The sequence below is a fragment of the Ornithodoros turicata genome, chromosome 4 (assembly GCF_037126465.1).
Source record: "Ornithodoros turicata isolate Travis chromosome 4, ASM3712646v1, whole genome shotgun sequence".
NCBI lineage: Eukaryota > Metazoa > Arthropoda > Arachnida > Ixodida > Argasidae > Ornithodoros > Ornithodoros turicata.
Window position 1 is genome coordinate 55,351,107 of NC_088204.1, and position 16,176 is coordinate 55,367,282.

General features: G+C 43.6%; 1 protein-coding gene across 1 annotated transcript in view; it reads left to right on the forward strand.

Moving 5' to 3' along the window:
• The first annotated feature begins 200 nt into the window (after positions 1–200).
• LOC135392451 (uncharacterized) overlaps positions 201–16,176 on the forward strand; it is a 71,973-nt gene continuing 55,997 nt past the window's right edge. The window contains exon 1 of the mRNA XM_064623161.1: positions 201–549. Within this exon, the coding sequence (XP_064479231.1) occupies positions 480–549 (70 nt within the window). The 5' untranslated portion in view covers positions 201–479. The remainder of the gene's footprint in view (positions 550–16,176) is intronic.

Genomic DNA, 16,176 nt, shown 5'->3' on the forward strand with positions numbered 1-16,176 from the left:
ACGAATTTTCCCCGAATATGGCAACACTGGCAGGGCTCCTCTCAAAAACACTTTCTCTCTCGGCTCGTGGCGCCATCTGTTGGCGCGCCTTTAAACCATTCACGACGTATACCTTGCCTCCTCTAGTCTATAGGACCGGTCGCGCTTATGTTGAACTCTGAGTGGGCATGGGTATCGGGGTATGTGGGCATGGGGAACCTTGTGTCAACCAATGTGGCCTCTCGCTTCTATCTTCTTATCATTGCACTTGTTTGCGCTCCTACGCCCGGTTTATGCTTCGTGCGCAGTTAACCTAACCGCATTATCAGAGGTATGGAATCACTGGATCCTCCCGCAAAACTTCAGTCCTCCTGTCAGTGCCACCAGACTTGTTCCCCGCTCGTCTTCATCGACTTTGACTGTCCCACCACCTATCTGCCACCCGGATTATTTAGGCAACGGGTTTGGTGAGCGCTGCTTCAGTGTCAACGACATGGGCCATGGGCACATGGGCATGGGAACATTGTGTCAACGATGTGGCCTCGGGCTTCTATCTTCTTATCCCTACAAGTTGGTACCCTGCCCTCTCTGTATGCCAAGAAATATAGTAACCGCTACTTGTTAGTCTTCCCATGCCCACATGTTATGCTCTTGACTATATCGGTGTGCTTCAGCACTGTTGGCATGGGTACTCCCGCTGACTGGCGACGTGGAACTTAATCCGGGTCCCCCCAACGACCCCAGGCTAATCAATTGTCCGATATGGTAGCAGTGTTAGAGTAGCTCAAAACCCAGACGAACTCTGTCAGCCAATAAAAGGAAGGCGTTCTCGGCAAGGTATATCCAGTGATGGCCAGTAGTTAACTACATGTAGTTAAACTACCTGATTGTAGTTAAAACGTAGTTATCAACTACTTGCAGAAATGTAGTGACAACTACTAGTTAAACTACTATCTTAAGTAGTTAACTACAGTAGTTAGGTTACTGAAGACGCCAACTACTTCAGATTTTGCCGCAAGCTTTACGGCACGATCGTGCTTCCGACTTTTACCTTGTGCTACTTGTTTGATGAGAACGGAGGTTCAGATCAATTGTGTCGTGCATGTGTACTAAATATTCACTTTTAATGCTTGTCTAGTGAAGCCTCATTTGCTGTGAAATAATTCTGCAACTTAGTTTATCGCGTAGGCACAGAAAGAATCTCGCCGCCAGCTTTGTATTTGACGATCGTAGCAATGGCTTGAGCCAAAGTTTATCATTGCTTGTGATTCATATTTATGTGTCCAAGAACACTACAAGGGATCGGTGTTGATGGACAACGTTAAGTTGTTATAGATATAGTTAAACTACATTGCAGTAGTTAAAGAAGTAGTTTTAACTACTCCTCTGAAAAGTAGTTGAACTACTAGTTAAACTACTCAATCGCAAAGTAGTTGGTAGTTATCGTTAAACTACTGTAGAAGTAGTTAGTGGCCATCACTGGGTATATCTAAACAGGTAGCGCAACTCCCATAGGCCCCTGTGTCTTCAGAACATAGGTGGGGAAGTTACTTTTATTTTGTAGTGCACTACCGTTACTCACTACTTTTTCAAAAAGTAACGCGTTACGTTATTCGTTACTGTTGCGGTAGTAGCTAACGCGTTACTAACGCCGTTACTTCTGATCAGTAATGCCGTTACTTTTGCATTACTTCATGAGGTTTTGCTTATAATATGTACCATTTTTGGTTCAGTCACATAAGTGCATTCCGCAAATTAATACAAGCAATGTTGTGCACAAACAAGGGTCATGCATGAACATAACTTACATGTGCGATTTATTGCAACGCAGAAGTAGTTGATGTTCAAAATTTTCATCTGTGAGCTTCGCCCGTTGGGCTGAGAGGACGCCTAATGACCAGTGAGTGCCCCTTGTCAAGGTTGATAAAGAGGTGACCTTTTATCTCACACAGTACAAATCCAAACAGCCAATCTCTTGGTACTTTGTTACTTGTTCAGGTAGAGGCTATTTTTCTGCCACTTTTGCCCCCCCCCCCCCCATTCGTCCGAAAAATACCAGAGGGAGTGAAAAACAGATGTGGTAAACAAAGGTGACATCTCAACCAGGGTAGGTCAATAACCCTTCTTTTGCGTTCTTCGTGGGTGTCGATGTGACCTTCTTCTCATTGTTGAAGATGAATAGCAAAAATCGGGGATTTTCCCGGATTCTGCAGGCACGGTCCTCGCTCAAGCATTCAAGTTTAGACGATGAAGCAATGTTCCCGAACACGCAGTAACGCATAACGCCGTTACGCGTTAGTTATTACAAATGTAATGACGTTACGTTACTCATTACTTTTCTCCCAAATGTAATGCGTTACCATATTTCACTACTCGAATGTAACGCGTTACCGGTAACGCACTACTTTGTAACGCGTTACTCCCCACCTATGCTTCAGAATGACGCCATGATAGAGACGGTCAGCGCCATCCATGCGTTGCGCGGACTACTACGATTGTAAATAAATGGCGTCAGAGGTGACGTCAGCAGTATGAATAATAAGTAGTGCATAATTGGCCATCGCACGTTTTCGTTCGCGCACTTCGTTCGCGTTGTATTCCCTTTTCCTCAGGCCTAGTTTCACCAACGCTGATCAACGCTTGAACCGAGATCAACGGTCCCTTAACTTGAATTTAGCGCTTAACTGTACCTCACAAAAGACAGTTATTATTACTGAAACATTCATCACGTCAGCAACTAGCGTTTGCAAAAAAGAATTGAGCGTTAACTTCAAGTTGTAGAAACGCTTGATCTTGGTTCAAAGTTAGCCAGCGTTGGTGAAACCGGGCCTCACCCGTGCAACAGTATCAGACGAGAACACAGAAAAAATGAATCGTATCAGGTTTAATGAAGCATATCAATACGAAACACATATAGTTATCACATATCTTGACAACTCCAAACAGAAGGGCACCGTGATATCACACAGAAACGAGGAAGGTTCACTTAAGCTCCATTTCTCACCTAGAGCAATACGATGTTTGCATTTATTCAATGAGTGGCCATTGCAACAAAACATGACATCGTTGGTGCACAGCTGATTCCAGCTAACACTCACGCTATCATGGCCGCTGGTCCCATGAAATTTTTTTTTTCGCAGGGCCAGCAACAGGGGATGCATTGTATTCATCAGTTTACACGTGTTAATCTTGGCCTACAGCTCCGAGGTGTCAACGTCGCTACCTGTTTAACCCAAAAAGTATACGGACTACGCATTACAATGCACGGACACACGGCACGGATAAACACGCCCACTGTGACACATGCGCAAAGGAGCAGGATACGGAAACGTACTCGGGTGTTAGATGCTTTCGTATATGTGCACGAGTGGGGCAACAGAAAGTTTTTTCTACATTGAAATTATGAATAACCTATTAGTACGCGCACAACCCATGCCCACGTTCTAAAGTTTTTGTGTTTACGATCGTACCTCTACTGTCAACACCCAGGATTGCTCGCGCCACATGATGGTAGCCTTGCCGATGGGTCTGATTTAGTATTTTCGCTTGTTTTCGCTACCAGTTTAGATATACCTTGTTCTCGGCGCCATTCAAACTCCTCAAACCGGGCAGAATGAAATCTCGAATCTATTGGCCGATCTCAGCTCGCGCCTTTCTTCTGTTGAGGCAATGAAGCCCGCCGTGGAATTGATGCGTGAAGAACTGGATGCTCTCAAGGCAGCAAACCACGACCTCCGTAGCCGTCTTGACGACATGGAAAATAGATCTCTAAGAGATAATCTGATTTTTCGTGGTATCACCGACTCCCCTGCCGAATCCTGCACTGAATCTGAATCTGAATCCAAGTTGTAGCTTTCATATCTGATCAACTACATATCGCTGTACCCAGCAATGCCTTCGAACGTGTTCACCGCATAGGGACTTCCAAGCAGAACGGACTGCGCCCCATTCTCGCAAAGTTCCCTTCCTTTAAACAACGGGAAGCCATTTTGCAACAGAAGTCTAATCGAAAAGGAAGTCAATATTCCATACAGGAGGATGTCTGCCCGGCTACTAGACTAGCTAGGGAAATATTGTTCGAATATTGTCTTGCGCAGAACACGCAGTTTAAACTTCGTTTCGACAAGCTCTGGTCTGGTTACAGTTATTTATTCTATTTATTTATTTGGAAATAGTACTGGCCTCCATCTAGAGGTCAAACTAGGAGTAGCACAATTTAAGAAACAGAAGAATTCAAGCATTCAACGATCATCGAAAGAAACAAGTTTAGATACAAATTGATCCACTGATTCGGATGAGACCACATTATTCATTAAGCTATTACACTTCGTAATAATGCGTAGGAAAAACGAAAACTTAAAAGCATCAATTCTGCAACTGTATGGCTTAATGTAATACATGTGTGTACTACGTGTTGACCGCCTGGCAGGTCACTCTATGTATCGACCCGTGTCAAAGTTGAGTTTCCATTGATCATATGATACAGAATTTTTAATCTAGCTACCTTGCGTCTGCGATCCAGTGTTTCTAGTCCTGCTTTACCGTATAGGTCTGAAACAGAGCTCAGTTGCCTATACCTGTTAAATACAAATCGCAGTGAACGCTTTTGAACTGCCTCAATCCGAAAAATGTACCTGGAGGTAGACACATCCCATACTACGTTAGCTTATTCTAAGATAGGTTTGATATATGTTTTGTAAGCAGTTAGCTTGGTTTCCCAAGTAGCGCTTTAAAAACCATAATTTACCGGAAGCCTTACGGACGATGTGATCTATATGCAAATTCCAAGATAAGTCATGCGAGATTATAACGCCCAGATACTTAAAACTATTCACGTACGACAAGACATGGGAGTTAATCTTATAATCATAACAAAGGACTTCATTTTTCCTAGTTATACACATACAAATGCTCTTTTTGACATTTAACATCATTTGCCAGGAATCACACCAAGTAACACGTTTTCGCAGGCAGTAGCTCAGCAAACGTTGGTCCTTATCAGAAGGAACCTGAGTATAAAGAAATACAGTCGTCGGCGAAAATTCGACATTGGACAGGGATATCTCTTAAAATGTCATTAAAGAAAATTTAAAATCACACAGACACACACATCACACAATCAGACATCATCAATCTTGGATTTGGTAGGTTTTTAGATAATTTCGTCGATGAGTTCTGCGATTGCCTGCTTCAAAAGAACTGGACCTTATTTACAAATAAGGATAAGGTACTTGCTAATCTTGATCTTGATCAATTCATTCGTCTCACCACAATTGTAACCTTGCCTGAATTTCCATGGTTTATTCGCACCATCAGGCGACTACAAAATCGAAAAAGGAGGCTCTTCAAAACAGCACTGCGTTCGCAAACTGAGCCCAACTGGTTGCTCTACACGATAGCCGCTAGCCAATACAGAACTGCCATCAAGGTCGCAAAGCTTACCTTCTTTTCTTCAACTCTACCGCAGTTATTAACAAACAATGCCAAGCAGTTCTGGAACACTGTCAATAAACAGGTGCCCTTCTTCTTATATTTAGCGGATAATAAATGTGCAGCTGTCCCTGATTCCGCAACTACTGACGTGTTTAACAATCTCTTCTGCAGTATTTTTTCCACTACCAATTCCGTCCTGCCTGTTCTAGTTCCTCATAACTTTCCCCCAGTTGATCCAATAATTCAGTCCGGCTGGAATTGCGAAGGTCATTGACAGGTTAAGCCTGTCTTCTAGGGCTGGCGTTGACAATATCAATGTCAAGTTCTTGAAAACAACAAGCTGTACTCATCTTTGATTCTCAGCAAAACCTTTGAACAATCCTTGGAGGCTGGGCACTTGCCAGACGCCTGGAAAATTGGCGAAGTAGTGCCGGTGCACAAGTCCAGGAGTAAGAATCTGGCTACTAACTACCGACCCATATCTCTCACTAGCGCGTCACCTAAAATCTTAGAGTATATTATCCATAGATTGAGAAGTTACCCGTCAAAAAGAACTCGTTACAAGTTCAGTTACGGTGTGCAAAATGTAACTAAGTTAATAACGAAGTTCTTCAGTCTCAAATGTAACTCGCAGTTACTGAGTTACTTAAAAAAAAGAACGAGTTACTTCCAAGTTACTTCGGCCACAAAACAGCAGTGCGCAGGTGCAGTGCGTGTGAGCAGTTGAGTTTTAGACCTTGAGTTGCCTGCGGAGGAGTGCAACACGCTTAGGTCGTTTTCGTTTATGTCCAACAATAGATCTCTCCCTGTTTGTAAACAAATGACGTCATAGTGTTCGACAGCGCCAAAATTTGGTAGAATTGAACTACGCTCAAAGCTAGAGGTGAACAAGGTCGTGCCCGAGAGCCACGGTCTTGAGGGGATTACGATATGGTCCCTTAAAGGGACGCGACCCTCAGTCCTACTTTTCTTTCAATGGGAGGTAGCGAACAAGTGCCCGTTTGTGGAACCCAGCCCTCTCCTTCCGATCTGTTTCGGTTTCAGTCTATCTACCAATGTCATGATGACGTTTCTCTGGTAATATTCGGACGCCTTGCATCTTACTCCCTGTGGGCGCACAATGGTTCAGCTTCATTTCAATGGCAGCGGTTCTTACTTCCTCAATAAAATACTGTCATTCATTGATTATCATGTTTTATGGCAAAAAAATGCCATGAAAGAACCAGAGAGAAAGCAAGAAAATATGTGGACGTGAGTGAGAAGCGAGTTAAAAGCAACTTGGAACTTAACTTAACTTACTTTGGCAAAGTTACCTGAAAAAGGAACGAGTTCCTCTGAAAGTTACCACGCCGCAAAAGTACCGAGTTAAGTTACAAGTTACCAAAAAAAGGAACTTAGTTACAGTAACGAGTTACTTGTAACGAGTTACCTCGAACTCTGATATTATCTATACTCACTGAGTCAACCACCTGGAATCAAAGCCATTCATCAATTCCTATCAACATGGCTTCCGCAAACATTCCTCATGTGAGTCCCAACTAGTATCTTTCATTCGTGATCTCCACTCTTTTGCAGAGAGAAGTATTGAGGTTGACTTCGTATTCCTCAATTTTAGTAAGGTGTTCGACAAGGTATCACATAGACTTTTACTTCTCAAATTAGCTGGACTTAATATCGATCCTAAAGTTCTCTCATGGATTCATTCGTTCCTGATAGGCCGCTTACCATTTGTCACCGCTAACCATACCAACTCCGCCCAGTCTCCAGTATGTTCCGGCGTACCCCAAGGTTCTATCCTACGCCGCTTACTTTTCCTCATTTACATCAACGACCTCCCCTACGCCATCTCTTCCTCTATTGGACTCTACACTCACGATTGTGTCATATATCGAGCGACACATTCTAGCTCTGATACTAACGCTCTTCAGCCTCGCTTCATAACTGGTGTTCGACATGGTCCATGGAACTAAATATTAATAAATCCAAGCATTTAAGGATCCTCCACTGCCGTAACCCCACGTACATTCCCGTTTATACTATTAACAACTCCACCCTGGAGTCCGTAACTTCATACAGATAACTTGGGGTCCAAATAGATGCTCACCATTCATGGAAATCCCACATTTCACTCATATGCAGTTCTGCCAACTCCTCACTTGGTTTCATTCGTCGCACTTTCTATATGGCCTCCGCAAACGTTAAAGTAAGCCTGTACAGATCCGTCGTGCGTCCCAAACTCAAGAGAAAGGCACCAACTTTAGCATTTTTTAGGTTGACATAAACGAGTTGTTCCTGGAACGACAACAGGCTGGGCCAGTCCCCTTTACCGTCCTTAAGGCTACGGTCTCACGGTAGCCATCTTGAATTTACTTACGGACTTCCTACGGCGGGGCGCATTTCCTACGCGGACCCACTAACACGACACACGCAGCAGCCGAACAAATAATTTCCAGCACCACAACCACAACTCTTCGCAACATCGCTGAGCCACCCCGAGAAAACGCTGACGCAAGCACCGTAATAGATATATCACGCTCACTAACCAGCGACGAACTACAAGTCCTCTCTAGGGGGTTAACATTCTGCCCTACACTCAATTCTGTTAACGAATACGAAATCCACAAAGACATATCAGACTTTGCGAGACGGCTACGCCTTAGAGAATTCTTCGCTCATACAACACAAGAAAACAACAACGACCTCCGACTACCATCAACCTGGACACCAAATCACGGCCGAGAACCCGCATTGGACCTGTATATTAAACAAGTAAGCAACGACATCCTTCGCGGTATTTCCCAAAGCTCGCGTGGTCACAACCTCACTAAAACACAGCGTGACATCATCAAAGCGCTAGCTGACAGAGATGATATCATTATCAAGCCCGCAGATAAGGGTGGGAGTATCCGTCATCTGGCCCACAGATAAATATATTTCTGAAGCTCATAGGCAACTCAACAATACCCAACTGCCGGAGAGAGGAGCACCCAAAGAAGTTTGCGCCCTGCACATTCTGAGATACGCACGTGAAGGTGTAAAGAGACACCGTAGCATGAGTTTCAATCCTTCGTACACACCCTCCCAAACATCGGGCAAGCTTGTTGGGAATCGACGAGGACGTTTCTGCACACACGAGTATCGAAAGAGAATGAGAAATCGCGAGCCTGGCGCATGGGGCTGTACCATCGTTCAGGCAGTTTGGTTCTGTCCACCATTTTGTAAACATGTACACACCGAAACAACATAGCAGGGGCAGGATTTACTATTACCAAGAAATAAATGCCCGGTCCTTTGAGAGTTTTAGGGCCGAAGTTGCGCGCATAGACTGGATGTCTATTTGTGAAGGAAATAATGTAAACGTAACCTACGGGTGATTTATCGATAAGTTTATTGAAGTTTATCGTAGTAATTTTCTGGTGGTCCAACGTAGGCAAACAAATAAGGCACGAAAATTGTGGATGACAAAATGGCAATGGTTAAACATAAAAGGGCACTGTATAAGAGATTCCTGACGACAAGGGACAGGAACACCTTACTACTCTTCAAAAAGTACGGGAACAAGCTAAATAGAATGCTTCGCAAACACAAGGCCGAACATTACGTGCATCTTTTTAATGATTCACTGTCAAGGAAACCTGACGCAGTATGGCAAAATATCAAGTGCATAACTGGAATGACTAAGGAGAGGGAGACTGTGAACTGTGTATCTGTGGGAAACGAACAGATATGTGGGAAAAGTCTAGCTGAGGAATTTAATAATTTTCTTACGAATATAACAACCGATTCCTCACAGTCATGTGACATCACAGTCCAATCACAAATTTCCGATTCACTATTCCTACAGCCTACAGGAATATATGAAGTTATAGCAATTTTTAGCTCGCTGAATAATACGAAAGCTACAGAATGGTATTCAAGTAAACCCTATAAAATACACGATTCACATACTATCCCCATGTCTTGTATGCATTTTTAACGTAGCACTATCAACGGGCGTTTTCCTAGAACGTCTGCAGATGGCCAAAACTTCCCTGATATTCAAGAGTGGGGATAAAAACAATATGAACAACTACAGGCCAATATCCGTGCTACCTGTGTTCTCAAGCGGCTTAGAAAGTATTATATACAAACGATTGTGTGCGTTTTTAGATAAACATGCGTTGATATGAAACTGCCAGTTTGTACAGGGCATGTCCACCGAATAGGCACTCTTGAACGTTAAGGAGGTTGTACTGAGGAGCTTTGAAAATAAACAAATTGTACTGGGAATTTTTATTGACTTTTCGAAAGCATCCGATAAGATCGATCGTCAAATATTATTAAATAAACTACAGAAGTACGGTGTCAGGGGTAATGTCTTCGAAATTTTTCGTTACTTGCAGAGTCGTAAACAATGTGTACAAATAGAATCAGCGACGTCTAACTTACGAACTATAACTACTGGGGTTCCTCAAGGAAGGGCCATTTTAGGGCCACTTCTTTTTAATTTGTACGTGAGCGACATTGTGAGAGCGGCAAATACAGCAACGTACATAACGTATGCAGCTGACCTTACTATTCTTTTATCAGGATCATGTGCTAACGATCTAATCCAGGAGGCTAACATAATTTTGGGAGACATGCATTCCTGGGCCCTCAGTAATAAATTAACAATTAACACAAATAAAACCAAAGCTATGGTATTCTGGCCAATAAATAAGAAAATTGAATACAACAGCAAACTAGAGATGGCCTCGAAGACCATTGACATAGTAGATAGGTTTAAGCTTCTAGGTGTGCATTTTGTTATACTATGTCCTGGGACGAGTAGTTTTACCACGTGCAGTCTAAAGTGCCATCTGCTGCTGGTATCCTTCGTAAACATTCATATCTTCCCATAAAGGCTAAACTGACTATATACAACGCGCTATTCCTATCCAATATACAGTACTGTCATGGGAAGTACAGTAGCTGTACTGTCATACAGTACTCGTATCGGAAACGGAGCAGAATTGTTCTAAGAGGCGACGGCCGCTGCATTCTGCGACGCCTCGTGACACACCTGGTTTCCCGCCCATGAACATCCGACATTCTTCCCCATCTATGTTGAGCAGAGATTATCCAACGCTCGCTTTCCGCATGCCACGAACGACCTCTCGTCAAGATGCTGCATTAATCCACGGAATGCGACTCGATGTGGCGTTTACAGCTCAGTGGCGTTACCGCTTGAGACGAGTTGACTCTCCCACCTGCTGCCATTGTGGTGCTCTAGGGATCTGGAGCACATTCTTCTTCATTGCCCCCACTACCAACCTTCCCGAACCGCACTCTCAGAGTCTCTTAGTCAGCTGGACTCTCGCCCCTTCACCCTATCGAAATTGCTTGGTCCCCGGCGCAATCCAGCCCAGCAACGATCTGCGCTCAAAGCTCTTTTGACATTTCTGGACACCATCGGACTTCGATCGTTATTGTAAAGAGGCTCATTATTTCATTCCCCACATCCCAACCGGCAATGGGGTAGAGTATCGCTCCTCCCGCTCTCCACCGCCTCCCCGCTCCCCATCTCCAAATAAAGTTGTTGTTGTCACCTCGTATGGGGCAACTCGTGGCAAGAAAAACACTCAGTGCTTGCTAAGACTGAAAAAAAAAAAAAAAAAAACGCTGTACCGAGCAATCTTGAATGCCCCATACCACTCAAGTACGAATCATGCTTTAGAAGAGCTATCTCTCGGAAGGGTGTGCGATATGTATAACTACCGACTGGCCTTGACGTACAAACGTGCTTGTCTTCAGCATAACTCCCATTTCTATGAATTGGTACGCCTAGTTAGAAATAATCTTTTAGAATGTCTGGGTACGGCCCTGTGGCGGCTTTGCCATCGGCATCGCGGCGCCGCTGTTGTTGAGGCGCGAGCAAAATAAACGTTCGTTCACTTGCTCCCTTGCGAGCTACCAGGAAGGTTGTCCCTTACTTGTGTCACTTGTCGCTACAACTGGTGTCCCGTACGTGGAACCCTAACGTTCCATCCGCCATTATGTCTACTGGCGATGCTCCCCCAACTGGACAAGCCTTAGCGACAACCTCATTTCCTCTTCGTTCACTTGCTCCCTTGCGAGCTACCAGGAAGGTTGTCCCTTACTTGTGTCACTTGTCGCTACAGCCCCAATTTGGCAACTTGAAAGGCCACGAACGAATTATGGGACTCAACTAATATTCTACACTCTCTCGAAACTGCTAAACACTTATAATCAAGCAAATCTTGTAGAAATGAACGCCAAGTACATCAGGCTCCTTCTCCTTCATTCTAATCAATAGGTTGTCCATTTGTTTTGTTTTGTTTCTTTTCTTTTGTTGGTACCCATGCAGTAATACAACTGTAGGAAAAGTGTCACGTGTTGTAAACTGTACAATATATGTGCGTTTTTCTCCATTCTGCTGCTTGATATGTTACTGTGTTATGTATCTACTTGTTCCCGTGGATTAGTGGTATAAGTACTGTAAACTAAGAGTGCATTAACCATGTGAATGTAATGTCTCTTTGAATTTTCATTTTGCTTGTAACTTTTTATCTGCTGTCTGGAGGACAGGACCTGGGGCTTCTTTTCCCAGTGCTCTGGGTTCATTTATAGGACCGAATAAAGTTGAAGCTGAAGAAATAGCGGGACCATATTGCAACGGTTGCGAAGGGAATGATTGCTTCGTTGCTATTTTGTTTCGTAATCTCGTGTCTCGGGTTCCAGCCTTCAGTGACGTTCACGCTTCACATCAGGAGCAGCAATGGAAACTACAATTCACAGATACCCAAAGTGTAGGTTCGCCTGCTCAGGGTTCTCAAGGATTGCGTCGCATCTCGGCAGCGCACATAGGAATTCAAGAACATCGTATGTGAGCGGCATTAGGGGTTATTCGAAGACATACGACCCTTCCACTTCTACCCAAAACATCTTTATCGCTTTCACCGACGTGAGCTAGATCTGGACAGAGAAAATGACCAAGCTAGCCGCGTAGTTCCCGAAGTTCACCTGCTGGATTGAAGCGATCATCCACCTGCCGAAGGTACGGAAGTTGCCGAAGGGGGCTGCAATTTTAGCGGTCAAGAAACGAACGGCAGCGGTACCTCCATGCACGGTTTCGTCACGCACACTCAGAAACAGCTCAGTTTGTTGTTCTTGCCGGCAGACATTGAGCCACTTTTGAAGGACATCAATCTTCTAAGTGCGGTTGAATTCACTGTTGAACCACTGCAGCACCCACGTTACAGCAGTCCTTGCTTTTTCTGGTGACAACCTGTCCATCAATCAGCTCGGAGGTTTCAGCTGCATTTTCAGCAAGGGACGTCCATGTCGCTTTTGTGTAACAGCTTCTGAGGATCTGGAAACCAGCCTTTGTGAGATTGACACTGAGGTGCAGACAGAAAACTTACACCGACATCACCTCCATAACGTTTTGGAAGGGGGATCAGAACAAAGAAGAATTTATGGCGTGAAAGCAAGGTCACCACTCGTTCACATTGCATACTTCGACATTACTCTACAGCTTCCTCCAGACCTCATACACGACGTCCTTGAGGGTGTCGTTCCACATGTACTTCAGCAAGTGCTGAATGGTTTAATCACTCACAGAGTCTTGACCTACTCGGACTTTGACAGGGTGGCCGCCTTCAACTGTGGCTTCCATGACAGAAAGAATAAACCCGAACCGCTAACAAGGGAATTCGTTCAGGGCCACCCATCATGTAAGGGAACGGCATCACAAAGGTGGTGCTTGTTCTACTTGTTCTCCATTACCTCCGGACATATTGTACCGAAGGACAATCAAGATTGGGAGATCTATCTCAAGCTGCGAGACGTTGTTCACTTAGTTTTTGCAGATGAACTTCCCCGTGACCACATAGCATACCTTCAGGACAGCATCACATTTTTCTTGACTGCATTTAACAGATGCGTATACGAAGAGGGGAGTCAAGTCCTGTAGATCACATAAACAAAATACAGAAGCCGACACTGAAGATTTTTGTTTAAGTTTAATTTGTACAAGCTTTCGCGTGGAGGTCCACGCTTCCTCAGGTACAAAGTGAAGTGGTGACACACATAAGTATATATAGTATAGACATATACACGACTAAACACACTGCTGTACAAAGAAAGGGAAGAGGAAAGGAGATATGGTGCCACATGTCTGTGTACAATGAATAGCTGGGCAGACGGATAGGTGACCTCTAACCGTTTAAGAACAGTAAAAGGTGTTGTTATGAACAAAAAGGCTCGCCAACCCAGTTTCGCGGAAGGGGGGTCAGGAGTATGGGAAACGAGTGGCCCAGAATGGACAAAAGGGAAGGTTACGGATTATCTAACGGAGTACCAGACGATGACTGAAAGTGGGGATTCAAGAATTGTGCACAAATAAATATAGATATATAGCTACTACATTTACATAAGCGGATATAACGAGCCAGGACTAAGATTCAGACCATTTGGTGTGAGACACTTAAATTGCGAAATTAAGAAGGACTCTCTATTCTTATGTTTAATGTCGGTGCGGAACCCAGATTCTAGCAATATAATTTTCAAATCAGTTTCAAAATCGTGATTAGGTTGATTGAAGTGAATGGCGACAGGAGTTTGGCGGGCATTTAGGATATCAAATTTGTGGCCATAAAATCTTTTTCTCATTGTGTTGGAGGTTTCACCGATGTATTGTGAATTGCACTTGCAGCAGAATATCAAGTAACAAATATTGGGTGAATTACAGTGGAGTGAATGACGAATTTTCAAACAGAAGTCATCCAAAGTGCTACGGGCAATGGTGGACGGCGCGATAAATTTACAGGTCTGGCACCGTGTACTACCACAGGGATAACAACCCGGCGAGCGCTTCATCATGCATGATGACGTGAGGATGTCGCGCAAATTTTTTGATCTACGGAATGCTACTAATGGGGGAGTGGGAAATATTTCCTTTAATTGCTCGTCAGCATGTAATATATTGAGGTGGCGTCTAAGAATGGAATTGGTATTGACAAGTGATTTATGATATGTGGTGGATAAAACATAAAACTACATTACTTAAGTCCTCTTTGCGTTTCGGGGTGAATAAGGACTCCCTGGATAGGCTAGATGATTTGGCAAACGAGTCATGGATGAGTTCAAATGGGTAATTTCTTTTTTCGAAATCAGATACCATTTGCTGAGCATGTTTTACAAAATCAGTCTGATCTGAGCAGATTCGTTTCAGGCGCAAGAACTGACCATATGGAATACTCCTTTTCTGGTGATTGGGATGATAGCTTTCATAGTGGAGATATTGGCGCTTGTCCGTTGGTTTCTTGTATAGTTCAGTGGTCAGCCTACCAGATTTTCATGACACTGTCACATCAAGGAAGTTGATGGATGACCTTGAATAGTTACAGGTAAATTTAATTTTGCTATGCAGAGAATTGAAGTGATCAAAAAATGACTGCAGAGATGCGTCATCACCAGACCAGAGGACAAAAATGTCGTCGATGAACCTGAGATATATAAGTGGCTTAAGGGGGAAAGAATTGAGGGCTGAGTTTTCAAAACGACCCATGAATAAATTGGCATAATTAGGTGAGACCCGGGAGCCCATGGCAGCGCCATGAATTTGGACGAAGTGTTGATCGTTGAATACGAAGTTATTACAGCTAAGAACTAGTTCTAAAAGGGGGATGATAGCGGGCATGGGAAGAATATCGGAAGGGTGAGAATTAAGGAAGTGTTCAACAGCAGAGAGACCTTCGTCATTGGGAATGTTAGTGTATAGCGAAACGACATCCATTGTTGCCAACAAAATGTCAGCATGGTTACTGAAATGGTCATGGACAGCGTTAATTTTGGAAAGGAAATCGGTTGTGTCTTTGACAAAGGATGGGAGAAGGGGTGGGATGTGTTTGATGCAGTGGTCAGCAACTAAGGATAATTTCTCTGTCGGTGTGTTTATTCCTGAAATAATGGGTCTCCCAGGGTTATTGGGTTTATGAACTTTGATCAAAAGATAAAAATTACCTGGTGTGACGTTCTTAGGACGCAAGAATTTGGAAATATGGGACGGGATAAGTTTACTAGTGACGAGTTCATCAATTTTCTTATTAATAAGAAGACAAAAGGAAGGGCTTGGATCCTGATCGATAGCTCTGCACTCTTAAACCCGTACCTTTTATTGTAACTTTTAGAAACATGTAACTTCTATATAGACGTAGATTTCGAGATTTCTTATAGGTTACACCACTGTAACGTATATTTAGAGGTTAAAAGCGACCAAGGTCATGTCTTTACAACACGAATAGAAGTTACATCTCGGAAAAAACAAAAACTGCTTGTTGTAACTTATAAATGTACCCTCTACTCCGACACTGTAACTTCTAAGCGAAATCTCCAACGATAATTTCTTTGTTAGTTTCTTATCGTTTGTTTTCCTTCTGTTTTTCAGCATAATGCCACGTTTCAGCCTCCCATTCGAGACGACAGTTGCGAATCTACGCTGTTATTTTTTATCTGTTTCAGCCTCATCTATACGTCGACTACATGTTATCAATGCTGTACGAACACAGATTATAAGTTCGCAGTCTGGAATACTGATAGTATGTTTCTTTCTAAAGGGTGGAAAACCATTGTCAATGGCGCAACCACCAAGATTTCCGATTTCGCTGCGTAGCCGAGCGTCGTCTAGGTCTATCCACACTGAGAGCGGTTTCCTTGAAACGCTTAACGCTCGTCGTCCGTCCGTTAACAAGTGTAATCTGTTTTAATCAGTGGTTTTCCTCG